The following is a 27456-nucleotide window of genomic DNA, read 5'->3' on the forward strand; positions in this document are numbered from 1 at the left end:
AGAAAAACAACATGGGTTTATTTTAAGGCAAGTACAACAATTAAGACCACATAAGACAAACACAGGTGAAGTTAAATTTTTAGTGTTTTTTTTTTTTTTTTCTTTTAGGAATGCTGGGGGAGGAATCTACGATACATCACCATCACACTTTGTAAATAAAAAGTATCAGATACTTGACTTCTTTATCCGCCAACAACAACAAAATAAATTATTTTCTTGTTTTGTAAAAGACCTACAACTGGGAAAAGAATTATGTCTCATAATTGTACAGGGAAGGGAGGAAACCCCACATAGGTTTCTTGAATTTTCACTTTGGCAGTTAGAAATGGTCGGGCAAGATGAGAAATTATCCAGTGAACTCAACTTTAAATATTATATTAATGGCTCTGAAAAACAACAAAAAATAGCCTGATTACAAATCCACACACTTGTACAGCACGGTTAGAGAAATTTAAAATTACACACAGCACATACATAATCTATAGAGACCCCCATAGACCTATGGGGGTCTCTACAGAGAGTCATTACTGGGTCGCTATGGGATTTGGTCCATAAGTTATAATTTTTGAAACCCCGAATGGAGCAGTGAGCACAGCCATCTTGGAAGGGGGGGGGGTATTTTTAAATCATTATTCATTTCGTTGGGCCGCGTCCCTGTACTGGGGCTTCTTGGGATCTCAGAAACGGGGCGGCGAGTTAAAGTTACCTGCAGCTTCGCAGAGGGCGGAGGCTGGCATGCGCGCTCTCTCTGCTCCCGGGTCTGCGGAAAAAGCGGTGGGCAAGTTTTGGTTCTTTTTGCGTCTCTGCAGCCTGAATTGTCTGAGAGGGTCACGTCTGGGAGGCGAAGCCGGAGCGGGCCAGGGCAGAGGAGGGCCGGGACAGGTCAGTATTTCGTGCAGTCATAGGAGTACGGAGCCGCGTGGCGGTAGAGGGATGGCGTGGATCTGTAGGGCAGCTGACAGCTCGCGTTGCTGCTCACCTGGGGTTCCCCGAGGGTCGAGTTCTCAATCCCCAGCCGGTGGGAGTTGAACATCTCCCTGACGTTAGGGAAAGTCTGCTGCTGGGCCGCGAACGTGTGGCCGGAAAGGTGGTTCAGGTCCCCGCTGTGGTTGAGATACCAGGAGGCCGCCTGGGCCGCGGCAGCCCCGGGCTGCGGCGCCGGCTGCGGCTGGGGAGCCGGCGGGGGCGGCGGCGCCTGCGGGTGGTGGTGGCCGTGATGCTGGTGGTGGTGGCCAGCGGAGGCGGCGAGCGCGCCCTCCTGGCCTGCGGCGAGGTTGAGGGCGCTTAGGGGCGATGTGGGGCCGCTCGGGTGGTCCGAGAGGGCCTCGTCCAGAGCGGGCGGGACGCACATGTGCGCCGGCCGCTCGGCCCCGGTGTACAGGCTCATGGCGCGCATGCTGCACTGGTAGCCCCCGGCGCCCGCAGCCTCCAGGCCTTGCGCGCACGGCTGGCCATAGGCGGCTGGCGGCGCGGCGGCGTAGGGCAGCGCCAGCGGCGGCACCACCAGGCCCGCGCGCCCGGCCGCGGGGCTCAGCTCGCCACCGGGCGGCGACGTTCGCAGCGTCATGATATTCTCCACACTGAAGCCGGGCAGCCCGTTGGGCGCGCCCGCGTGGGGCTCCGGCAGCGAGCCGTCAGGGGAGCCGGCGGGCGTGGAGGCCGCGCTGCGCGGGCTACCCTGCAGCGCGCTCTCGGGGCTCAGTGTCTCCACCTTGGTGATGACCGGCAGCGCCGGCGACGCCGCCTCGCTCTTGATCACCACCTTCTTCTCGGCCTCCTTGGGGGTGTCCGCTAGAGGGGGACCGGCCGGAGCGCCCTTGGACGCCGCCGGGGGCGGCTCCTTGAGGTGGGCGCGCTCCTCCTTCTCCTTGGGCACGTCTTTCTTCTTGAAGCGCCGCCGGCGCCGCAGGAAGCTGCCGTTCTCGAACATGTTGTAGGAGTCCGGGTCCAGGGTCCAGTAGCTGCCCTTGCCAGGTTTCTTGTCGTCGCGGGGCACCTTGACGAAGCACTCGTTGAGCGAGAGGTTGTGGCGGATGCTGTTCTGCCAGCCCTGCTTGTTCTCCCGGTAGAAGGGGAAGCGGTCCATGATGAACTGGTAGATGCCGTTCAGGGTGATCTTCTTCTCCGGCGCGTTCTGGATGGCCATGGTGATGAGCGCGATGTAGCTGTAGGGCGGTTTCACCAGGTCCTTGGGCGCCGCGGGCTGGTGGTGGTGATACGGCGCGTAGGAGCGGCCCATGCCCGCGCCGTACTGCTCCGGGTGGCCCGAGTAGACGCCCATGGGGCTGGTCATGCCTCCGTAGCTGCCCGCCGCGCGGTAGTAATTCTGCTCGCTCAAGTAGGGCACCACTCCCAGGGCGTTGGGGTCGGACACAGAGTAGCGCGCCTGCATGCTGCGTCCGAGACGGCTAGCCACCGCCTGCGCGCACGGACCGCGAGGAAGGCCCTACGAGAGCGAGCGCGAGCGAGAGAGGAAAGAAGGGAGCCGGTGGGGGGAGCCCCGGGCGCCTGGAAGCCTCAGGGGTGAGCTGGAGGAGGCGCCGGCGCGGGGCGCCCGCCTTCGGGTCGGGAAGGGGCGCTCGCTTTCAGCGGACCGGGCGGAGCAGCATCTTGGAAGGCGCGCCCCGGCGAACGCAGCGCCGGCCCCGGCTCACTCCTCGCTTGTTCCCGGGACTCGGCGGGCGGCCGGGGACCAAGCGGAGACGCCGCGCGCGCGGTGGACCAAGGCAGGCCGCTCGGTCCGCGTCAGGAAAGGAAGGCGGCTATCCAAGCCCCCCCCTCAGCAAATCGGCAGCCCTGAGGGTCGGCGAGCCGGGGTCCAGAGTGCTGCCCTGCCGAGCCCGGAAAAAGAGGCAAAGTCCCTTTTAGGGAATGGGAAAAGTTTCAAAAGTCTTCTTGGAGAAAGCGAGGTTTTACTTTCCCCCGGCCACGCCCCCTCCGGGAACTTTGGACCAATAAGACGGCCGCTGTGGGGACTTGGGACCAATCGGGACGATGAGCGCCGGAATCCGTCGGCTCTAAGACCCAGCCGCGCAGAACCAGACTTTCCTGCAGCCCAGTCTTAACTTGAAAAGATTTTTTTTTCCTTAAAAAGAGTTATATCTTATTAAAATTTATTTTATTATCACATTTTGGTTAATGGGCCCACGTGCCCAGAGCAAAAAAAAAAAAATTGGTGCTCCTTTGCAGATAAAAGTGAGTTTGAGATATAAAATCGAATTGATTAATGTAGTCCAATATCTCCCCAAAGACCTTGTAAGTGGCAAAGAACCTGGGACTGTTTTTCTTATTAATGAGTGATGAGGCGAATAATTAGATTTCCTAATTGTGGGGGCCCAGGTGTAATGGATTCCAAGTAAATGTGTTGAATTGGAATGGAGAGGCCTCCTCTGGATGTGGTCATTATTTAAGCAAATAATTAATAATCAACGGGGAGTTTTCAGGTTCAGGGCCGTCAAGAATAACCTATAAATGTTTAAGAGGCGAATTATAGAAACCGAGTGCCCCTCACCCCTACCTGAGGAGGCAGGCCCAGGCGTCTATAGGGGATATAGGCAGATAAGCGAAGTGGGGAACGTAGCGATGCCTCCAGAATATAATCCTCTAAACTCGCCGTGGATTCGGTAAAGCATCCCCGACATCGGTTGCTGTGTTGTGGGGTTTGGGGAAGAGAGGGAAATAATTCTGCTCATCTCCCCCTCTGCCCTCCGGCGTAGACGCTCGTAGCCCACCAACCCCAGCCTCGCCGCGTCGCTCCCTTTTCCCAGAGATAAATTCCCTTTGACAGGCTGACTCCCGCGCTCCCCGAAGCCGGGAACAATGCACCAGCCACCCGGCCCTGCGGCAGAGCTGGGCTCCCCTGCCCGCGAGGAGAAACCCGAGCCGCAGTCGGTGGGGGCTTCGTCGGGGACGCGCGTCCGTGGCGCGGGCTCCCGACCGCGGCCCCGCCGGCAGAAACCCTCAGCCCCGCGCGCAGCCCCCGCCTCCCGCTCCTGGCGAAGCCCCCTCGGGAGTCTCCGAGTTGATTTTCTGTATGTTAGTCTTTTTTGTTTGGCTGCGGTTTGATAAGGTGATCTGGGCACCCCGGCTCCGTGCGAGGATGGGGCAAGCGACTGCAAATGGTTCAAGACACCTCGGGAGACGGTATTATTCTGGATACGAACCTAGAGCGACTCGGAGATCCTCGCCCTTCAGAGCTTTCTCCTTCTCTCGAGGAATCCCGGGAAGTTTGTTTATTTGTGCACTGAGTATTTATTTCTTCAGCACCTCGAATAATCAGGTCCCCTTTCGCTCGCTTCCCCGAAGGGCAGGACACTCTGTGACGGGCTAAACGCTGGTCAGAATTCTTCTGGAAGTTGTCTATCCGGTTGGGTAGTGGAAGAAGACTTCGGATAAAACTTTTGTATTTCAGGATTCCTTTTCCCCTCCTCACTGTCCCCATCAGTTGTTTATAAGATCCCCAAGAAAAGGGTTTTCGAGAATCTACCGTCAGCCTTAGCTTTTGGAGAGGTGAATAGAAGGCGCTGGGGACACTTCATTCATTTTCAAAAACGGAACAAAAGAAAATACTTACGTTCGTTACCAATGAATGGTATTATGTCCTGATAAATTAAAAATCAAAGGAAAAGTATTTATTACAAAACAGATTCCTATTACCTAGAATATTCTGCTTCTGAAACATTCACTCCATTTTTTATGGGCACTCTGGGTTCTTTCTCAAATTTGATTTTTAGGGGGGCAACGAAGTAAAATGAGGCTGCCCACTCTTCCACTCACAGGTGAATGGTTTGAACTCCCACCTCTCCAGCTTCCACTACAACTTTATTATTTTTTCATACCTCTAGTATTTTCACATCCATTAAAAAAGAAAAAAAAAAAAAAAACCTTTAGCAAAAAGTGTCTTTCTCCTCGACTATGTGACAGGCAGCCCAAGTTCTCACAATTTTACTGGAAATGCAAACTATTGATCAGGAAACACCCCTCAGTCTGTAGACTTCCTGCAGGAATATTATTTACTCTGCTTTTTGAGGTGCGTTAAAAAAATTTTTTAAAGCCTTATCACATCACAGGACAAAAACCAAAATAGCTAAGGACCACGGAAAATAAATTCCAAAATGGCAGTTTCTGTCTGAGTTTCTGTTTACAAGGGTGTCCAGGTTTAAACCAATGACATCTGAAAAGAACTAGGCTGAACTGCCTAAATTATCCCCCCAATGCAAAAAAAAAAAAAATGTGGGGCGGGAGGGAAAAAGTCCTTATAATCAAGACAGAAGAGGTGAGAGAGACATTTTCCTTTGCCCCTGGAATTAGGTTTCTTCTCTGCTCAGTAGGACTCCGGGAGAGATGTTTGTTCAGGTTATTAAAACAACACCTTCCACACACCTGGACTTTGCAAAAACCATGTTTCCGATCTTTTCTTTTTCCTGCCAAAGTATTTTGGATTGGAGGCTGCTGATTTTTACCATTCTTGACCTTGCTGTCAGTGAGCTGAAAGCCTAATCGGGCCCCAGAGGGCCCCGTGCATCACTAGAATAATAAGCGACGATAACAGCAGAAGATACCGAAGTCAATCCCCCGCCACCCGGCATGGAGCCCTAGTTTGGGCGCCTCGGGCTCCTGCACCTGGAGGCAGCTGGGGCGGCCCCGTGGTGTCGGCGCCACCTTGAGGCCTACTAGGGAACTACCCTTAAAATAGTTGGGGGGTGGGGGTGGGAGTCAACCGTTTTGGTTACAATGGAGGTGCTGACACCTTATGGAGGCACCTTAGCATTGCATGGCAGGAATAAAGTAGAAAGAAGGTAAATAAACTGTGCCGAGTGTGGATCAAGAAAAAACAAAACATTTTCCATAGTTTTGCAATGTGTCAAGAACATGATGTGTTGGAAAACAGAAATGTCTTTGAAACTGCTTGGGGAGCAAGAAATCCTCTCTAGGGAGACTTGCTGAGGTTTTAAGCAAATAAAACCTGCTCGTCTTAGGTGTCTACAAGTCTGGCAATATTTTTTCCAGGGCTGTTAACAAATTGCTCTCCTCCGTGTCTCCCCGTGGCAGCTGTCTTTCTGCCCCGTGTGTAGCGTGAGTTTCAGGGAATTCATCAAAAATGTTTGTGCTGCACGTGTGTGCCTGACATTGGCAGGAACAACCCATAACCATAACCAAAGTTAAAAGAGACTTCAACATCTCTGCAACAGCTTCTGCTTTTGAGGCACAACCGAGAACTCAAAGATTGGACAAGCGAAAGGAGTTTTGTGTCTCTTTTCACTATTTTCAGTACATTTTCCTCTTGAGCTCACGAGGTTTTAGGGAAAGGGTCCAGGAATGACAGCAGTCTCAGGCTTCCAAAAGCTACCTGGGATCTGATGAACCCTTGGGTTCATCACAGTCAATGCTCTTTCTTAAAAATCCACTGCAATCCAGCACCTGGAAATGTTTTCCAGGGCAACAAGTGGGTCACTGCTAGAAACTTTTCAAACCACCGTTCATAAAAGGTAGCACCATGAACAACAAAATAACAGGGGTAAAGGCTATTCTTCACTAAAAGATGAAAGAAACTTGACAACTGAATGCAGTACTTAATCCTAGATGGAGGAAATTTAAAAAAACACTACTACAGGACAGGTTTGAGAATACCTGGAGAAATTTTAATCTGGCATCATATTCAGTAGTAGTCTTGTATCAAGGTTAAAATTCTTGAGTGTGATAATTATATGTGATCAAGTAAGAGCATGTCTTGTTTTTAAAAGATGCATGTCAAAATATTTAGAGCTGATATTAATCATCTCTGCAACTTTTAAAAGATTCAACTAAGAGGGAGGGTGTATAGAGAGGAGACAGAAAGAGAAATGTATCTAGAATGAGGCCAATTGCTGAACCTATGGTATGTGGGTATTCATTGATTTTGCAAATTTTCTCTAACTTTGAAAATTTTCAAAATTAAAAACAAATGGGAGAAAACCATCTTTGTTATTTTGGAAATTAAAAAGGGATGTGACACAGAGCAAACATCTTTCCATGGAAGGAAATTAGGGCTTCCATATTGTAAACTACTGTGGGGGCCCAACTGGCCCCCAGTGTCTCCCCTCCTTGTGTTCTCCAAGTTTCTGAAAAACAATCTTGAACAACCATGGATTTTATCACATTAACTGTGGTTGTTCTGTTTGTTTGTTTGTTAAAGCTGATTGTCTAAGGAGCCTTGTTGTTCAGTCAGTAAGTGTGTCTGACTCTTTGGCAGCCTATGGACTGTAGCATACCAGGCTTCGCTGTCCTCCACTATCTCCTGGAGTTTGCTCAGATTCATGTCCATTGAGTCAGTGAGGCTTTCTAACTGTCTCATCCTCTGCCTCCCCCTTCTCCTTTCGCCTTCAGTCTTTCCCAGCATCAGGATCTTTTCCAATGAGTTGGATCTTTCCATCACGTGACCAAAGTATTGGAGCTTCAGCTTCAGCATCAGTCCTTCCAATGAATATTCAGGGTTGATTACCTTTAGGATCCACTGATTTGATCTCAAAAATATAGTCATGTCCAACTCTTTTCAACCCCATAGACTGCAACCCACCAGGCTCCTCTATCCATTAAATTCTCCAGGCAAGAATACTGGAGTGGGTTGCCATTACCTTCTCCAAGGGATCTTCCTGGTCCAGGGATCGAATCTGGATCTCCTGCATTGCAGGCAGATTCTTTACCATCTGAGCCACCAGGGAAGCCCCTAAGGAGCTTATCTATCTTTATAATTCAAGCACTGCCCCAATTAGCACAGTCAAAATTGGAGAAATCTAATAGAGTACTGTAGATGTTTCCAAAACAGAGTACTAAAGATATACGTATGTTCTTGTTGTTGTTGTTCAGTCACTCAGTTGTGTTTGACTCTTTGCGACCCCACGGACTGCAGCATGCCGGACTTCCCTGTCCTTCAATATCTCCCAGTTTGCTCAAAGTCATGTCCATTGAGTCGGTGATGCCATCCAACCATCTTGTTCTCTATCATCTCCTTCTCCTCCTGCCTTCAATCTTTCCAAGCACCAGGGTTTCTTCTTAAAGAGAGCTAAATGGATGCCAGACCTTTATAGTTGGCCGTTTCCTTGTTGCTGTATAGTTGGTTTGCTTACACAGTGTATCAGTCAGTTGAGGCTGGTATATGCTGCAGTGATAACCCAAGTCTCATTGACTTCATAGTCTTGAGCCAACAGCTGGGTGTCACTCAGGAGCCTGGGTTTTCAAAGGCTGCCTCTCCTGTCACCTCGGCAGGGGCAAGAGAGGGAGATTCTGCCCTGGAAATTAAGTGTCCAAGTGACGTGTCTTTTCCATTTGCAACTCACCAAGCTGATCACGTGGCCCCAACACACCCCAGGGACGGGAAGTTCAGTCTTCCCTGGGCCCAGGCAGATGATGAGCTGACTTTTGTTTGGCAACCTCATGTCTGCTACACAAGTCCTACCTCTCCAGGCAGTGGCAACTCTGTCTTGTTTCTCTGCAGCCCTAGTGCCTTGCAGGGTACCTTGGAGCAGGTGGACAGGAAGTGTTTATTGAATGAATGTATGACTTTTCTGAGACTTTTCTCCCTAATAAATACAGAGAAACTATAATGCATGCCCACTGTGTGCCAAGATGTTCTACCTGTGACATCTCATTGAATCCTCTTTTGGGGTAGGTACTGTTACTATCACCATTTTAAAGGTGAGGAAACTTAAGTCTAGAGATTTTAAGTAACCCCAAATTTTCAGCTACAAGTGAGGGAATTGGGATCTCTTAACTCATTACTTTGCTGCCTCTTTGAGATTAGGGTTAGCGTCTTGGAAATTAGAGACAACTTAAAAAGTTAAAATACAAACTTCTATGTAAATAGTCTATGGGGAAACATACATTTATATAATTTCATGACTATATATATACACAGTCAAGAATGTGTGTATGAAGGCATGACTTCTGAACACATGACTCAATGTCTATGACATTTTAGTTTTTTATACCACCAACTTGCAAGCCTGTAATTAACCCTGTGGGGTAAAGGGATTCATTATCAGAGCCCAGAAAAAGCAGACTGCTCCCTGGGAGGTGCAGACAGGGCTTTGATTGTTGGACAGGGCAGGCAGAGAAAGAGGTGAGGAAGCTGTTTTTCACCGAGTCTTCAGACTGTGGGTTGGGTATTCTGAGCTCCAGGAAATACATCAGGCTTAGAATCACCATCCTCCCTCAAAGTGAGCACTGGGTCTCACGGTGACCACAAGAGAGGGAGATCCTAGGGGCCTACAAAGGACTGAACGAAGCAGAGTGACTCACTCCCCAGGGGGAAGGGAATCTAGCTTCTCGGGAGCCAGCTTCTGTTGTTATTAGAATTGTTTTATTATTCTACTTATTTACTTTTTAGCACTTTAGGAGGTGTTTGTGTGAAGATGACGCAGAGAGAAGAGAGGGAGCAGAAAGCAGACCGTGCCATTTAACATCTGTAGAGTCTCACAGGAGAGGAATTGAGTCATGGAGGAGCAATCCCGGTCGGCTTCCCGGAGTAGGGGCCCTCTGGGGACTAGAAATGGAGGTGGATGTGTTTGAACTGGCAGTGGGCTCGGGCAGGCTACGGGTGTTCACTCGGTAGCTCCCTCTTCTGCCCACTCACCCCTGGCAAATGCCCCTCAGACCTAGCGCTCAGTGCTGGCCTGATTGAGAAGAAACCTTCAGGGACCACACGCACCGCCCTCCTCCCGGGGCGCGGAATCGCACGCGCATGCGTGAAGCGGAGCGTTCCCACCAGGCCTCTGCCGCAAGGCCACCGTGCCCCCACCCCCCCGGTCCAGACCAGTGCGCAGGCGCGGGGAGTGCGCGCACCGGTGACGTCACTTCGCGCGGGACTCCGCCGAGGGAGGCGTCGCGCACTGACAGCGTCGCCATGGAGCCGAGGGCGGGTGAGGGGAGGCCCCGGGCACCACCTGAGAAACGCGCGGGGGACGCGGAGGGGCCACATGAGAGTCGGGCAGGGGACGCTGAGGGCTACCTGAGAGACGGGCCAGGGAAGGCTGAGGGGCCACCTGAGTGTCGGGCGGGGGACGCGGAGGGGCCGCCTGAGAGACGGACCGGGGGTCGCGGAAGGGCCGCGTGAGGGACGGCAAGGGGTCGCGGAGGAGTCCCCGGGGATTGGGAGGAGAAACCGCCAGAGACAGAAGGGGGACATGGACGGGCGGGGTCTCCCAGGGTTCTGAGCGGGGTTGGGACGCTGTCGGTGGAGTAGGTAGAAGAAGCGGGGCTGCCTTCTGGGTAGGTGGTGGTGTCCGTTTCCTCACCCGCCTCCGCGCGATGAGCGCTGTCTCCTGTGTCGTCTGCCCCAGGCCCTGAGGAGGCTCGCCCCAGAGCCCCTGAGCTTCAGTGATTGATTGCAGGATTGCCTGGCAAAGATGGTACTGAGGCTCTTGCTGCCCCACGGTCTATTAAAGCCGAGTTCGAGAAATGTGAATAAATCCCCTCTTCCGTTACTGCCCGGGCAGCATGGAAACAGCACGGGAAACAGGTGCTGGTAGCTCGGTGGAATGGTAACAAAGACCTTCGGAGACGCTTGCCAAGTGCCAGGACTGCGCTCGGGGCTAGAGGTAGAAGGAGGAGGGAGACCCAGGCTGACCTGACGGGCAGTTACAGAACAGGGTTCATGCATTTCTCACATTAATATATGTCACCTTTTATTGTCCTAATTATTTCCCATGTTTTGGTAACTTTCCAAGGGCAGGGACCTGCCCTTACATTCTCTCCTTCCCCTTGCAATTAGTCCACTGCGTTCTAAATGGGAGTCACTCAGATGTGATGATTAATTGACTCTGGACCAAGGGCAGCAATTCCTACAACTCCTGGGTCCCACACAGCGTCCTGCACAGTGCTGGGGATATTGTTGGACCTCTGAGTTGTTAGTGAAAGTAATCTCATAGCTTTTTAAAAAAAAATTATTTATTTATTTGGCTGTCGTGGGTCTTCATTGTTTGCAGGGGCTTTTCTCTAGTTGTGACAGGGAGGGGCTGCTCTCTAGATGCAGGACACAGGCTTCTTATTGAGGCTGCTTTCCTTGTTGTGGCACACAGGCTGTAGAACGTTCAGGCTTCAGCAGCTGTGGCTCCCGCCTCTAGAGCACAGGCTCAATAGTTGTGGCTCCTGGGCTTAGTTGTCTCTCGGCATGTGGGATCTTCCTGGACTGGGAATCAAACCCATGTCTCCTGCATTGGCAGGCAGATTCTTTACCAGTGCGCCACCAGGGAATTTGTTTTAATGGTTTCTGTTTTGAAAAACAACAACAACAACAACAAACAGTGAGGGCGTTTTGGGTTCCTCAAGAATCAAAGGTCCCAAAGGAGGAATGTCTGTCTCAGCTAGCCCTGACGGGAGAGGAGGGGTGAACCAGAGAAGGGAGGAGAGGAGGTACAAAGACCTGAAAAAGACAGGGGTACAGATGTGTGAGGCCAGGGACCGACACTGGGCCACTTTTTAAATTCAAGGTGGGGAGTGGCAGGAGATGAGGCTGAAGCGGTCAGCAGGGCTTTGCAGCTCATTCCACACTCTGTGTCAGGGATCCTCAGAGCACTGGAGCAGCATGGAGGGGAGACTTCCTGGAGGTGGTGCTAAAGCTGGGCCTTGAAGAGGGAGGCTTTGACTGACAGGGAGTAGAACAGACTTCCGGCAGAGACCAGAAAGTGCAGAGTTCCCAGCAGGAAAGAACAAGCCAAGTCCTGGAAACTGTCTACATGGCCTTAACCAGGCCGACAGCACTATAGTCCCGCATCCTTGGAGATGCTTGTTCCCTAAATACACGTGAATCTGCAGTCCTGATTTCTGGTTCAGAAGGGTCAAGAGGCACCCGAGTGTTTGCAGTGGGCTCCAGGATGCTCTGGGGTCTACCTGTGAAGGGCCTGGTATGGGTGCTGTTCCAGAGGGATCTGTGTCTAGCCTGAGGGCACAAGCACTGGAAACCTTTGGCTCTGGTCCTTAACGTGATAAAACTACATGTAAAAGTTTAATAAAGCATTATAAATTGGCGAGGTCTGTAAAGGCATATGTCAGTAGCAAGGTTGGACACCCCCCTTCCCATCAGTCAAGGACTGCTTGAGTAAAATTTGACCTACCCACATCATGGAATACTATGCAACTGCAGAAAAGAATGAGGGTGCTTTTTATATACCGTATGGGCCAATCTGCAGGATAAGTAAACAGCAACAGAACCCAATGCAGTATATGTAGCTGTTTGTCTCAGGCGCCCTCTTAGGAAAAGAGAATGAGGGACAAGAGTGGAGTGTCTCTTGTCTGAAGCCTGAGATGCCTGGGGAAAAATTCATCAGGACAAACAGATGCAACTGACTATCTCAGGGGAAGGGACCTGGTACTCAGTAGACAGTGAGAGAGGCTCTTCATTATATAGATGCCTTTGTGTGTTTTAAAACTCCATTTACAAAAAAGTTATTTAAAATGTAATTTATTCAGAAGATTCAAAGTCACATAATCCATAAATGTTTATGGTGAGAAGCCAGCCACCAGCCACCTCCCACCACCCGGGCTGGGGGCTCCAGGTCTGCTGTGGGACGGCTACCTTGTGTCACTTTTGAGCAGCCTTTGCTCACTCAGGGGAGACTGAGGACCTGAGAGGGTGAAGCTGCCCCTCTCTCCTGCCCAGGCGTTGACAGGTGCCATGTCACAGCAGAGTGATTTGGCGCAAACTTCTGCACAGGTGCAAGGATAGGCCTTTGGACTAAGAAAAACAAAACTCCATATAAATGCGTTTATGTGAATGTGCCACTTTTGTTTTTTTCCCGCTTGACTGGAAACTGCTCTTTGTAGTTCTCCATTTCAAGAGGAGCATGTAGTTAATGCAGGGTTTCTAAAGGCTTTCCCTAATCAAATAATTAAGGAATATTTGTTGCCTGAAAATTCATTTCCAAAGTGAGACCTAGAATAAAGATTCTCGCAATAAAGTGGATTGCAGTAGGTAATCCAAAGTAGCAGCTGGCTTACACGTCACTCAGGCAAGTGAACAGGCCTTGCAGAAGGAGGGAAGTAATCATAGTTGTCTCAAGACTGACAGACAGAGTGAGATCACAGAGCCTTGACTGAGCAGGATCGTGTCTCCAAGAAGGGACTTAGGAATGCTTGGGTCGATGGCTTGAGTGGTGTTTGTGCTGCTGCTACAGGTTCATAGAACAGGCTTCATTAAGCACTTGGTTATGTACACTGTGTTTGGACTATAACAATCTGTTGAGGTGTAAAATGTCACCGGCCTTGGTTTTTCAACGTAGGGGTCAGAAGCCCTAGATTCTGTCTGGCGTGGCAGAGCTGAGGGTGCAGTGGGAGCAGGCGGGCCCTGGGCCCTGGGATGGCTGTGCTGTGGGGTTCCTGTCCATGTGTTTATCAGTCACACCTTTTATTGCTGTAGGTGTTTCCAAACAGGACATTCGTGAGCAAATTTGGGACTACATGGAATCACAAAATTTAGCTGATTTTCCCCGGCCTGTTCATCACAGGATTCCCAACTTCAAGGTACTGAGGCATTCCTGGAACATTCACAAGGAAATTGGGATATTCCTGAAGGAGTAACAGTAGTAAGACAGTTACCACCCCGCTTCACGGTGAATTTGAACTCGCTGAACAGTGAGTGGTGTGAAATCTGAACCAGCTGGCCAGGATGTCTCTATGCTTAGAGATGGCCTTCATCATCTTATTAATACTTAACACTCACTCTCAAGCGCCTCTTGCCTTTCTGTGCAGGATTGGTGGTTGAGTTGCATCTTGCCCTGAGGTGGTACTGAGGCTACTGCTACCCATTTGGTACAGAGTGGAATATTTCTCCCGGCTGGAAGCCTTCGATCCTGTGGTGCCTTTTCACACACCGGGCTCCTAAGGGCTGACGTACTCTGAGAGGGAGCCCCAGCCAGTGGGGCTGGCTTCCAAGCCCTTTGTACCCTGGCTGCCCCCTTAGACATTTCTCGGGTGACCCCAGACCTGGTCTCAGCACTGGCCCTCATGCCTGTATGGGGGAGGTGCTGGAGCATCAGGCTGTAGGTGGCTCAGGGCAGTGGCCTCTTGGTAACATGCACTTGCATTTAAAAACAGGGTGCTTCTCGGGCCGCCGAGCATTTCCCACGTTTGCAGGCGTTCAAAATGGCCAGAACCATTAAAGTCAACCCTGACGCTCCCCAGAAAAACGCCCGTTTCTTCGTCCTTGAAGTAAGTGCACCTCTGTCTTTCTACCTAACCAGGGCTCTTATCTGGCTTGCCAAAACATCAGAGACCTCGAGGTTTTTGCCAGAACGCAGGAACTTAAAGTGGACCCTGATAAACCACTGGAAGGCGTCCGGTTGCTAGCGCTGCAGGTAATCCCATTCCCTGAGCCAGAGCCCTGGCTGCTGACCAGCCTGCCCGCTGCAGGTGGCTGGCGAGTGGGCACCATCCTGCATTTGGAGGGAGGGTTCTGATTCCCTCCATGCAGAATGTGTCTGTGGAGTTGTTTTTCCCAGGACATTCAGAACTCTTTCATTGTCAGTCAGAAGTCCTGAACGTGTCTGAATTCAAAGAGAAAAGGCATTGATGTACCTCTCCAGAAGAAAACAATTAACAATATGTATATTTCTCCTACTACATTTGTGATACTATAATTCTTTGAAACTTGATGACTTACAAGTAAGAAATCTGATAAATGAGTTCCCCAAACACATGAATTAGAACAGTGTTTCTTATATATAATAGGTCCCTTTTCAAGAAGAAAAATTACCCCCAGGGTTGCCTTAATTTATAATTTCATTTAATAGGCATAAATATAAAACTTGGCATAAATTTTAATTTCATAGCTCCAGTGTGATTGTAAAATCAAAATACACATGTAAATTAAATATAAACAAAACTATAAAAGCAGTAACATTCAGGTGACAGCCTTCATTTCATTTAATGGCTGATGTTGGGGCAGTGTGGGGTCTGTGGGATCCTGCCGTATGCTGCTGGGCTCAGGTGGCGGCTCAGTTTCCCTACACCTCCTGAGAAGCCTTGCTCTGCGGGCACCTTCCATCCTGGGTTGGGGGCGCATACTCAATCAGGCTAGGATGGTGATGTGCACGACCACGGAGCATGCCTGGGGGTACAGCTTCCCAGGCTCGACCCCAGACCCTCATCTGGTGCTATTACTAGAACTCGGTCATAGTAAACGCACTATGAGACCTCCAGGTCTGAGCGTCCTGTCTGTAAGTTAGCACCTGCCGGGAGCTTTGAAAGACTGCTGCTGATGTCCAGTTCTGAGTCAGGCTTGAGTGGACCTGGACTTTGGTGAGCCTCAGAGCTCCCCAGGGACCTCTAGTTTGCAACCAACGGGTTAGCAGAGTATTGGGCAGTACACCAGAATCTGGAGACTGCAGACAAAGTCACCCAACTCTGTTGTTACTTCTGTTGAAATACGCTTCGTGGGGTTGAAAAACCTTTATTTAAGAAAGCCAAACTGTAATTTTATAGGACTTTTATTGGTCTTAGGCTGTCATCTCCTGCTCAAAAAGTAAAATATGCTATTTTTTACATAAAAGAGCTTATAAATTTTATAATTGCCTAATGGCCCACCCTTGTATAATCTACAGCAGTGTCCTTGGCCGTGGTTCTCAAACTTACCCTGTGCATCAGGAGTCCTGGGTAGGCTTATTAAACCAGGCTGCTGGGACCCACCCCAGAGCTTCTGATCATGTCAAACGGTGCCCAGAAGCCCCCACTCTGAAAACCTCTGCTCTGGGTCTCGCAATAAACATTTGAGAATTAAATAGAAGAAAACGACTGTTGACACAAGTCAGTGTAAATTATTGATTATAATGGGTACTGATCTCCCAGACTGATTTACTGAGCAGCAAATTAGATATAAGTGCTTGATGGGGTAATGTCTTAACGTGGCTTCAAAATAAAACATCATTGTACCTGGATAGGGCTTAATTCGAGGAGCATAAGGCACAGCAAGATTATGGGTGGAGTTTTCTTCAGGACAGACTTCTTTTGGATTTGCGTCATCATTTTCACTGGGAACAGTTTTGAATGGCAAGTAGAATAGAATCAGCAAGTTTTACAAACCCTCGCCCCTTTATTCTGAGTCAGGGTAGTGTAAACCGCTCTTAAGTAAAGTCGTGCCCAAGTGTTATTTAGTTGAGTTTGCAAACCAGCTCGTCTTCTTGACACATACCCCAAAATACAGGTAATGGTAGCTTGCTTCTGTTCTAAATGTTAAAACAATATGTAAGAAAGTTCCCATGTTAAATTTTGTAATTTATTCACTGTCTTTTTTTTTTAAAGAGCAAAAAAACATTGTTGGTTCCAACACCACGACTGAGAACGGGGTTGTTTAATAAGATTACTCCACCCCCTGGGGCAACTAAAGACATCTTGAGAAAATGTGCCACCTCTCAGGTGAGTTTGGAAGCAGCACCAGCCGCAGGGAAGAACCACTCTCAGCCATGCCCTCTGGTGAGTTAGAACAGTGTGACTCCGCCACAGGGTTGAAGTCTGTGTTTAGTAAAACCAAATAAAGAGTGGTGTGGGGTGTTCAGCAATCTTGTCGTTACAGGAACCCAGCAGAAAAGCTGCCAGGCACTTGGTTTTTCTTTTGCACCAAGGTGACAAATAGTAAATTCCTGGTAAGAAAGAGAAAAGGAAAAGCCAATTTTCTGGTACTCTGACGCCCTCTAGAGTTAGCTTTTGATGCTGTTCAGTGTCCTAGAGCATTTTCTCTGATACCACCAGAAACAGGGTAGAATTTCCAAAATATGTTCAATTGGAAATTGTCTCACCAAGTGCTGAAGTAATAAAGGCTTTAGTAATTCAGCAGTATTTTTTTACTGCCTCATAATGCGATGAAACCAGTATACTGTAAACATTACATTAGAGTGCCTTATAATGAAATTTGTTTAGTATTTTATAGACAAAGAAATAGAATTTGGTGACTTTTTTCAGAGTTCTAGAGTTGACCCCAGATCATAATCTGATTCCTAATCTGGTGAAAATGAGAAATGGAGCATCAAGAAATACCTTTCTAAAAGGGATTTTCCACCTAAGTCTAGTGTATAACAAGTGAATGCTTTATTGTCATTTATTGATAACCTGTCTTATTGCAAAAACAGAATTTGGTGTGACATGCAAAAATACATATAATTAAGTAAGATAACAAAACGTGTGGGAAAAAAAATAAAGGGAAAACAAATGTGAGAATGTAAGAGATGACCCTGGTTCTGGTCAGTGTTCAAAGTGCCCACCACATGCTCCCCTGCAGTTGGTGGATGTGGCCACAGACCCGGGCCCACACTTCCGAGGGCTGGCAGGGAATCTGGTCAGTTATAATCATGGGTTGTGGACAGTAAAAGCAGCCCTTTTCCTCATACTGAAGTCCAGGTCAGATGTGGCTGTCGTGCCGGTGCAGTGGTCTGTGTCCCCCTTCACAGCGTCCCCTCCCCTTTGAAAAGTGACCAACACTCAGGTCGTTCCCAGGAGGCTCTGTGACGCGCCAGCACTGGCCGGTCTTTCATGGGCACTCCTGAAAGTATGGCCTGGCCAGAGTGAAGCCAGGCCGGCTCTCACGACTGAGCTTGAGTGCAAATTGAACAGTGTTTGGGCTCTTTTATATCATGAGATACTGGCTAGAAATCAGAGATCCAGGGTCATGAACCTCAGAGTGTTGTTTTCTCTGTGGTAGAGGAAAATGGCAAATAGAGAGTCATAAAGACATGTCTAATGCAGATGCAGGTTTAGTACGATTATTATTTAGGTGGCCAAAGCTTAGTGGTGAAATGCTGCCACCATGTATATCACTTTAGGAGACTGTGATGTCGCCTTACTTCATGGCAGGCAAGTCACTGAGTTTGTGCCTCAGCCTCCTGCCACTGTCATGCCCCAGCCACCTGTGTCTGCCATCATTGTCTTTGCATTTACTCTTTGACTCAGGAGTGTTCTGGGAACCACTCCAGGGGGAAGACAGAAGGGTCTGTTAACTGCCTAAGTCCCTCTTCCCCGCCGGTGACTCTTGGTTAAATAGAACAGGACTTTGGAGTGTCAGGGAGACTCCTGGTTGCTCATGCTCTGTCTGGTCAGACTGAGCAGGTGAGGCTGACCACTGAGAGAAAGGGGGGCCTGACAGACGGGTTACAGCACAGAAAACCTGATGCCAGTGTCTGCTACCCAAGGCTGCCAGGCGCTGAGCCCCCTGAAACAGGCTTGAAGATGCCAGCCATGGGCGAGAAATGCCTGGCTGCATGGGTGTGATGAGCTTAAGAAAAGACAGGCTTTCCCACAATGGGGGCCCCTGGGGACAATGACTGTGGTTTGACTGCTGGGAGGCCCCAAGGTAATCATAGTACCGCTCCTTGGACCAGTCACTTGTCGTGGACTTAGCACTTGTCCGGTGGCCACTCCTGCAGGGTACTGGGCCACGCAGTGTCCAACTCTAGTTCCCTAGATTTCCCCAGGGCCTGTCATCAGAGTCATGGCCGCAGTAGCCTCCCTCCACTCAGGCCGTGTTAGTTAGGATAAGTGGGTGTCCTTTGGGTGCTCTTTGGTTGAATAATTGGCTATTCATGCAGAGAGGCCTCCAGTGTTCATGGTGAACTAACATGTCCCATACGCTTAACGGCCGCGTCTTACATGCTGGATGCTTTGCCTGTGCTCTGTCATCTCATTCCAATGTGCGGGACGAGGCAGGGCTGCTGTCCCTGTGTCACAGAGGAAGAGACTGATGTTCAGAGAGCTTCCCTCTGCTGAGGCCGCAGAGGAGGGGTCTGGACCCAGTTCCTGTGACTCCTGGCCCTGGGTTCTAATCACTGTGCTCTCCTGCCTCCTGGGAGAGAATGATTTACTGAATATTATGCAATGAAAGTCCTATTCATTTGCTGTCAGATCCCCCTGGTGAAGAATTGTGGGAACTGCCTTAAAATGGTTCTGATGCATGGCTTCCTGAGCTGCTGCTTCCGCAGTGCTGCATCGTTTGCTATGGGGCGGCTTACCTGCTTCCCGCGGGAGGTTCGGAGCCTGAGCGCACCTCCCCGTGGGTTATGAGGCAGGCGGTCTCGCTGTGCCGGGAGCTCTCAGGTCGCATGTCTGTTCACAGGGCGTGAGGAACTACAGCACTCCCGTGGGCTTGGACTCCAAGGTCCTTGTGGACTTAGTTGTGGTGGGGTCCGTGGCTGTTTCTGAAAAAGGTAAGATTAAGAACAGAAACTCTGAGATGTGACCACTGACTGTGCAGCCTGCTGTTCCCCCAGCGCTCCGGCCGCCTTACAGATGATGACAGTGAGTAATTTCAGCTTTCTGGGTGCATGCCTGGCCGCAAAACCACTGCATCTATCACTCATGTTGAAGAATTAACTCAGTCCCGCCCACTCTTATCCCCACTCAACACCTTTACAGCATTTCCACTTTTCCTTAACAGGAGAAATGACATGAGGTCATCTCTTTTCAGGTGGTGAAAGATTTCCTCTCTGTTCTTAAGTTAACTGGAACTGGAGCTGGATTTATTTGCAGTGTGTCAGTAAATAGTTGGTTTTGGAGAGCCTCCAGTAAATGGAGAAACGTTGGGTTCTGAACCTCTTTTTTCTTGTGTAGCAGTAGCTTCCTGGTCAGTGCAGGGTGTCCTGAGCCTGCCTGTGGGGCCTGAGGCTTCTCCCCGCAAGCCTGCGAGCTGGGAAAGCGTGGGTCATCTGGGTGCTGGGCTGAGCCGCCCTCGGACTTGTTTCCCTGGGGCCTCTTCCCCTCTGCCCTGCCCCACTCCAGGCTTGGCTTGATGCTGTCTGGGAACAAGCTGCTGCTTCTGGAGTGGGGTCAGCACATTGCAGACTTGAACCTGTGTGTACGATTGGGGCCCCTGCCACTAGGAAAGCGTTCTCTTTCTTCTTTTCCCACCAAGAAATTGTCCGGAGATGCTCATCCCAAATCTCTCTTTGGAAGTTTATCAGCCAAAGCCACGTTCTTCCTTCAGTAGGTTCCCAGTAACTCGCTGGCGATTCCCAGTAAGTCGTTGGTGAGAAGCGCTGTAAGTCTCTCGTTCCCAACCCTGAGCATTGTGTTTTTCAGTGTCAGCCTTTAACATTATCGCCCTAAATTTACTCTTTCCCCTGCTCCTGATCTGAGCTACTGTGTGAGACACCTAGGAGCAGGATGTTACAATTCTGGGTTCCTTGTTTTCCATGTGTTCCCGTTATGGACGCTTTACCTATGTCCTCAGGGTACCCTCTGTGTGCAGACACGCAGAGGGTGTAGTGTAGTCATGTCCTATGGTCTAGGGGGCCTTTGAGGACTACCTGTGGGATGACTCCTAGGAGAGGAATTGCTGGGCCAATGGGTTTTTAAGTCCTGATGTTGCCAGGTTACACTGCAGCAGGGGTGCCCACCTCACATCCTCACACGCCATCTGCCTTGCCTCCCTCTCTCTTCCCCTGTTAATAACTAGGACTAGCACACCTCACTTTTTGTGTCTGATAGTAAGCAATGGTATTTGAGTTGCCTCTTGATTTACATCTGATTTGGGTGAGCTTGAATGTTTCTCCTGTGAACACTGTTGCCTGTCTCTCTGGTCCGTTTGTACCCTCTGCTGCCCTGCTGTTGAATTGTCTTTCTCTTCTTTGCATGCATGGTTGAAGGCTTCTCATTGTAAAAGTGGCACAGTCAGGTCTGACTCTTAGAAGGATGCCTGAGTGATGGTGCTTCTGTGCTTGGAGAAGTGCTAACGTCACACAGAAGTCAGAACTCCTGGCTGGCCTGGGCGTCCTACTGAGAGGAGTAACTGGACTTGGCTGGGAGCTCACAGCACGCTCACATCCATTGTCTTGCGTCCTTTCCCCCTGCTTAGCTTGTCCTTGAGCTTCAGATAACAAATCCTTTTCTTGTGCCGCATTTGTGAATTTGCAACATAGCCCTGCTTAAACTGCCTCCTTCCAAGTTGTGGGGCTGTGCTCTTAGTTCCCTGACTAGGGCCTGAGCCGGCGCCCCGCACAGTGGCCGTGCAGAGTGCTAAGCGCCAGGCCCCCAGGGAGGCCCCTGCTTAGCGCCTCAGGCAGGGCTGAGCCAACTCACGTCCGGGCCCCTGATGCAGACTTCCTGCTTTCCCTGCACAATGAAAACGACTTGCCTTTAGTAGGAACTTGTGTTTAGTGCTTTAAAAACTACTCTTCCATCCCTTTTAAATGTGGATCTGTTAACATAAAGCTCACGTAAGTGCTAGCTCTACTTCCTTTGTTAAGGTGCACAGGGTGCCAAGTTCCTTGACTGTGTTATCCGAGGTACCCGTCCTGCGCGGCACTTCCCCTTGAACTCCCCCAAGTCCACGATGAGAAGTGCGCTCCTGCCTGATTCCCCAGAACCCACACGTGCTGCTTCTCTGCATTGCCTCTTAGGCTGGAGAATTGGGAAGGGAGAAGGCTATGCTGACCTTGAATACGCCATGATGGTGTCGATGGGAGCGGTCAGCCAGGGGACGCCAGTGGTCACCATCGTCCATGACTGCCAGGTGCTTCCTGGGAACAGGCCAAGCAGAGCCGCCATTGGGCATGGAGCGCGAGGGCTGGGGCGGGGCAGCTGGGCCTCTGCCTTCTTTCTGCACCGTGTCGGGTGTGGCTTGCCGGGCTGGATGTGCTTGGTGGCGTGGCAGCTGGGCCTGGAGCAGGACGGGTTTGGGGGACATCATCCTTCCATCGAGCGGCGCGGCGAATGTGGCTGGGGCCGCATCCCCAGCAGCTCCCTCACCCGCTTCTGTTCGACCAGGTCGTCGACATACCTGAAGCACTCCTCGAGGACCACGACCTCACTGTGGACTATATCCTCACTCCAACTCGAGTCATCACCACAGGGTGTGAGCGCCCCAAGCCAGCGGGAATCGCATGGTCCAAGGTGGGTCATGTGAGGTGGAGCGAGGCTAGCGCCGGCCTGTGACTCACAGACACCTCCTCTCCCTGTGTTCTCTGTCAGGACTGCTGTCCCCAGGCCTGCGTGGCCACCCGCGAGCTTTTGAACAACAGCTTCTGAATCAGTCTCCAGGCGTGGGCTGGAGAACATACTTAAGAAGCCCACCAGATCCTCCAAGCAGGCAGGATTCATGACACCAGCGGTAGCGACGGGAGGTGACCAGCTCTACTAGGAGAGCTAATGCCGTGAATCTACTTGCCAGCTGGTTTCATCTCTAAGAGCTGTCTTCTGCCACCCCAGCTACACACGGGCTTTCCTTTTGTAAGCCAACTTTCTCAGTGCCTCTTCTGCATCTCCATGCAGAATGGAATTGGTAGGAGGCAGTACCCACAGCTTCATAAGCTGATGCCATGGTAACTTTCTCTCCAGAGTAGGCAGTGGCATGTATCACAGACTGGTCTACAATAGAAGTTTGACCCCAGAAGCCAACCTCTAGGTTATGATGCTGTCTGCTGGAAAACAGCCAGAGTTACTGAGAAAGCTGGAGAAGTTGTGCTCCGATTGAATTGAAACTTTTGGTCAAATTAGCATGTTTGTCCATATTTCACATTCCTTACACTTGAGTCATCCAAGGCTGGAAGGCTGCTTTCCTCTGGGCGTGGGAATCAGCAGTGTCCACCACCAAAGATGGCCCAGAGGGGACATCCTGTGCTCTCACCCCGCCCCGAGGGTCTCCCTGCAGAACACCTGCGCTCCTGCTGGAATCACCCCCGGTGAGAGCAGGGAGAAGGTGCAGCATCCTTCATGACTGTTGAAACATCCCTCAGGGTGGTTAGAACTTAGGGTTCCTTGGAATCCAGGCCCACAGTCTCCCTATAGATGAGTGGTGGCCCAGACACCGGCCATGGGAGCGAGGGGGCTGTGCTCAGGGCTGAGCATGTGATCTGGGAGAATGCGCCAGAGGGGCCACTCTTCATAGCTGAGGGCCAGCTGTGGTGCAGGGAGGGAGGGTTCTGGGGGCCTCGCCAGGGTGAGGAGATGGTTGCCTTGGAGAATACCTGTAATTTAGTAAGAAAAAGATGAAAACAGGAACAAGTTAGGTCATCAGTTGTGTTAGATGAATATAATCCCTCTTAGATGAAAGAGAAGCACAGTCCAGCCACAGCTTCCTGAGACCCCTCAGCCACGCCGATGCCTGCTTGCCGGGACCTCACCGTCTTCCTGGGGGTTGCTAATCGTCACTGCAGCCATGGCAAGAATCCCTCACTGTGGGTCCTGAGTTCTCAGTTCTGCCACCAGCTGGCCGTCCCTCTGTGTGGGTCCTGTGAAGGCAGGGACTCTCCGCCCCCAGATTCTTGCCTGGCCCTGCAGTGTGTGCAGCCAGAGCACCTTGGGGACGGGGAGGTGGTGGGGGCGGCTCAGTGCTGCTTGTAGTGCTGTTTCAGCTTGGCTCCTGGGCACATATGGGCAGATCCTGATCCTTCTGTGACACTCCCCACATAAACTCACGTGACCCCAGTGTGGGCCGGGGGTGAGGTTAGAGCCAGTGTCGTCTTGGGTTGGTGGCAGATGCCTCGAGAGTCAGATTTCTGATTGTGTTGGGCTTGGTGTGCATTTGTAGGGGACAGGTTTTAAACTTAATCTCTAAAGGGAACATGTATTCATAAATGACTGCCATCTGCATGCTTCAGCAAGAAGTGATTGGGGCATACAAAAAAGTCAATTTTGCTTTATACCAGCTTTTTAATGGAATGATTAGTTACAGAAGGCGTAATTTTTTTCCTGTTTGATTAACAAGCAAAATCTTTTATTTCACATGGCAAATTGACAAAAAACCTAACAAACGTTCCTAACTGCCAGGAAAAACAGCACCCCTGGGGGTCCCCGTGTGGGAATCCAGCCTGTGTACTGGGCTCTCGGAGGCCATCACCTCGGGCCTCCATCAGCCCGCATGTGCCATTCCACAAGGAGCACAACGGGGGCCAGGGGACTGGGGAAGTGAAGTAGCAGAGGCCCCCCTCATCAGAGAGGCTTTTCCTTTAGAACTCATGGGGCGTGGGGCTGCGAGGCTGCGGAGAGGGCACTGACGCTGAGCTTTGCCGTCCTAAAGAACACAGTGCTCTCAAAATGAGCAGTTCTACATAAAAGGCTTGCATTTCTGCACTTCTGTTCCCAAGACCCCTCAGCGTGGCGATGCTGTGGGCTCGGTCGGTTCACGGTGTGCTGGAGGGCATTCCTTGTCCTGTTGCTGATGGCAGTCTGTCCGAGTGCCGGCTCGGGTCAGCGAGTTCCGGGGATGTGCACAGAAGGATGCGTGTGTGCAGCACACACGTTCTAGGATGGATATCTGCTGCGTGAGTGTGGAGCCTTGCCCCACGGGGCCAGGCTTCTTGAGAACGTGCATGTCTACCTGAGGCAGGCCTGTGGATCCACTGGGCAAAAATCATGGGAGTTTCAGTATTTAAGGGGCAGTCATCAGGCCGAGACAGCCTCACAGCGGGCCCAGTGGATGCACGGTGTTTACCAGGAGGTATGGCCTTGGTGGCTCCCACTGCTGGTGTGGGGACTGGGGTAATGTTTCATTCTTCCATACAAGGACATAAGACACACTTTTCATTTGACTGTGATTACTGTTTTAAATTTGATCATCCTTTCTAAATGATCCAATAACTTAAGAAATCCTTACGACTCTAAATATGACCAGTTTAAATTTGCTGCTAAACACTTCGAAAGAATACAAGAATTTGAACTCCTTAAGAAGGCAGACCAGGGATGTGGGAGGGAGTCGGGTTGGCCGGACTCAGGATGTCTTTGGGATTCTTTGGGACCCAGAGCCTCTAGTGGAGGAAAATGCCCTTTGATCAGGAAGCGTGGCCCCATCTTGTGGGTGTCTTCATGGCAAAGACATGGTTTTGTTTTCTTTTTGCATCTCAGTAGTGGGGCTTCCCTCATAGCTCAGTTGGTAAAGAATTCGCCTGCAATTCAGGAGACCCCAGTTAGATTCCTGGGTCAGGAAGATCCACTGAAGAACGGATAGCCTACCCACTCCAGGATTCTTGGGCTTCCCTTGTGGCTCAGCTGGTAAAGAATCCACCTGTTTTGTGGGAGACCTGGGTTCGATCCCTGGGTTGGGAAGATCTGCTGGAGAAAGGAAAGGCTACCCACTCCAGTATTCTGTCCTGGAGAATTCCATGGACTGTATAGTCCATGGGATCGCAAAGAATCGGACAAGACTGAGCAACTTTCACTTCACTTCACTTCAATGGGAAATGTGAGGAGGAGGAAGTTTTTCTCTGTGCAAGAGTATGCTCTGTTCTGAAGACTCGCATGGCTCCTGACTCAGCTGTGCCAGTGCCAAGAACAGTGTCTGGCTGGGGAGGCTCTAACTCCCGGGCGAGGCTCTGCTGCGGTGGAGTCACCTACCTGCATAGCACTGGGAGTGGGAGCCAGTGGGGGCTAGAAGCCTCTAGGTCTCTGAGAGGGTATTTGACATGCTTGGGTGTTCTTGTTTCCTCTCAATCTTATCCTAATCCATTGATTCTCAACCTGGGACCTGTGTGTCTCTTGCAGTTTGGAGGTTCATTCACAGGTGTTGGGATATTGTACACAGTTTTAGGGAATTCCTTTGTGGGAGGGAACCTTAGCTTCTCTCCAGGGTCTCTGACACCCTGCCAAGGATAAGAACCATTGCCCTAAGTCACATGTGATTCTGAATATACTGAGAACTCTGGTACTATTTGAACTATTTGTTTTTGTAGAAAAATTAGACCTGTTCATTTTGTGTGCTGATCCGTGTTGAGGTACTCATGTCTGTTGGAAGCCTGCATTTGGACCATTGCTTGCCTCTTGGTGATTGAATTTTTTTTTTTTTTTTTTTTTGGGATCTTAGTTCCCTGACCAGGAATTGACCTGCACCCTCAGCAATGAAAGTGAGGAGTCCTAACCACAGAACCACCAGGGAATTCCCTTGGTGACTGATTGTTTACGTGCTTTATGCCCCAAACAGAAGCCAGAATGCACCTCTAAAGGATAATTTGTCAAAAAGACCTGAGCTTGTCTCCCTGGCAGTGCTGGTGAGGGCTTCTGGTGGAGAGAGTTCCTTCTCTGCTGTGTGGTTCCTTAGGACACGTGAGACCAGTTCTGCCCCTGCTCAGCCCCCAGTGCCCCTGGCACACAGCACAGGGCCTCAGCCTCGAGTATTGGGGCTCTTTTGTCACCTCCGTTGCTACAAGTGCTCTTTGATCAACTTAGCCAAAAAGCCAAAAGGGTCCTTTGTGTGAAAGTCCTACTGGCTGAGATAACATTGTGTGTGGAATGCGTTGTTTTGTTGCCTGATGAGCCATTGCTAGAAAGTATTCTCAGTGTAGTGTTCTGTTCTACATTTGCCTTAATTGTGCTTTTTCGGTGACGCCTAGATGGGTTTGGCCCTTAGGAGGAGGGGTAGGAGATCCCACGGCCCCATTAAAGACCTCACCCCACCCGAGGTGTAGGTCAGGGGAGGGGACAGATACGGAGGTAGAAAGTGCCCTGTTATCCTGGGAGGTCGCCAGGGCAGTTGCCATTTACAACCCTGTAACCCTCACACCAGTGATCTTAGCTCCACTTTTGCATAGGATACCTCTTTGTCTGCCTTAGCCATCCAGCTACCCGGTGCCGTGTCCTGTTGGGCGGACACAGAGCGGCAGAGGGAGACAGCTGGCCTAAGGGTGCTGAGTCTTCCGCGAGCACGTGTGGCAGAGGCTCCTGCATGACCGGTGCTTCTTCCCTGGGACTGACGCCCTGAGAATAGCTGGAACTGCTTTGCTTTTTCAGATCAGCTGTGAGATGCTGGGGAAGATGCCCGTCCTCAGAAGCCTGCGCCACCAAGAGGAGCAGGCTGGGAAGGACGTCACCCTCCGGGACAGGCCCCGGAGCCCTCCGGGTGCCACCAGAAGCCCTCGGGACCTGGCCCCACCAGAATTGGGCTCTGTGCCTCTCAGCTCTGTTCAGATTGGGAACCTCCCCCGGGATGCCAGGGTGAGCGAACTGAAGCGGGCCCTCAGCGCACTGGGCGTGGCGCCCTCGCGGCTCACCTGGCAGGGGCCACAGCACAGGGCCTTCCTTCACTACCGGGACCCGGCCGAGGCCCAGCAGGCCATTGCCTGCCTGCAGGGCTTCCGCCTGGGCGCCAACACAGTGAGGGTGGTGCTGGCCAGGCAGCAGAGGGCCAGTGATCTGGTGGGCAGCCACACCGCAGAGCCACTACCTGACCATCAACCAACAATTGCTGGGCCATGATGACGTGCCGCTCCGGTCCCCAGCGAACTTCCGAGCCCAGCATAGCAGGCCGTGGTGGAGCCATTGCTGCCTGAGCTGCTGTTGAATTTGGTCCTTTCTGGGAAGTCTGAGCTTCCCTTTCTGGGAAGTCAGACATTGCTGCCCAGTGTCTCCTGGGGGCAGGAAGTCAGCCTGTGAGGGACTTGGAGTCTCTTGGAGACAGGAAGTTCATATTCAGGCTTCGGCGCATCCTGGTCCTTCAGCCTGCGGAATGTCACAGCCCTGCTGGTTTCTTGGTTGAGGGGACTGCGTGGGCAATAAAAGAACAGGAGTAAATTCTGA

General features: G+C 50.9%; 2 protein-coding genes across 7 annotated transcripts; one reads left to right on the forward strand and one right to left on the reverse strand.

Annotated features, from left to right (window-relative positions):
- Nucleotides 1-2888, reverse strand: FOXC2 (forkhead box C2). Its single transcript, XM_070388591.1, has one exon. It carries the CDS (start codon nt 2390-2392, stop codon nt 884-886), a length of 1509 nt encoding a protein of 502 aa, XP_070244692.1. The 5' UTR covers nt 2393-2888; the 3' UTR covers nt 1-883.
- On the forward strand, nt 862-27456 carry MTHFSD (methenyltetrahydrofolate synthetase domain containing). 6 transcript variants are annotated; one of them, XM_070388594.1, is made up of 8 exons: nt 862-882; nt 13391-13494; nt 14214-14327; nt 16270-16383; nt 19070-19160; nt 21351-21463; nt 21718-21843; nt 26671-27456. In XM_070388594.1, the coding sequence occupies exons 2-8, from the start codon at nt 13432-13434 to the stop codon at nt 27133-27135; spliced, it is 1086 nt and encodes a 361-aa protein (XP_070244695.1). In that variant the 5' UTR covers nt 862-882; nt 13391-13431; the 3' UTR covers nt 27136-27456. The 6 variants fall into 6 exon arrangements, with proteins under 6 accessions (XP_070244695.1, XP_005892479.1, XP_014332689.1 ...); XM_005892417.2 differs by lacking the exons at nt 862-882; nt 14214-14327 and adding exons at nt 9809-9896; nt 14068-14181; XM_014477203.2 differs by lacking the exon at nt 862-882 and adding an exon at nt 9809-9896.

The sequence above is a fragment of the Bos mutus genome, chromosome 18, assembly GCF_027580195.1.
Source record: "Bos mutus isolate GX-2022 chromosome 18, NWIPB_WYAK_1.1, whole genome shotgun sequence".
Lineage (NCBI taxonomy): Eukaryota > Metazoa > Chordata > Mammalia > Artiodactyla > Bovidae > Bos > Bos mutus.

Coding starts and splice junctions, on each gene's coding strand:
- FOXC2 (XM_070388591.1), bottom strand. CDS start 2,392: ATGCAGGCGCGCTACTCTGTGTCCGACCCCAACGCCCTGGGAGTGGTG.
- MTHFSD (XM_005892417.2), top strand. Junction 14,182..16,269: donor CCCGTTTCTTCGTCCTTGAA/GTAAGTGCACCT, acceptor TTTTTTTTAAAG/AGCAAAAAAACATTGTTGGT. Junction 16,384..19,069: donor GAAAATGTGCCACCTCTCAG/GTGAGTTTGGAA, acceptor GTCTGTTCACAG/GGCGTGAGGAACTACAGCAC.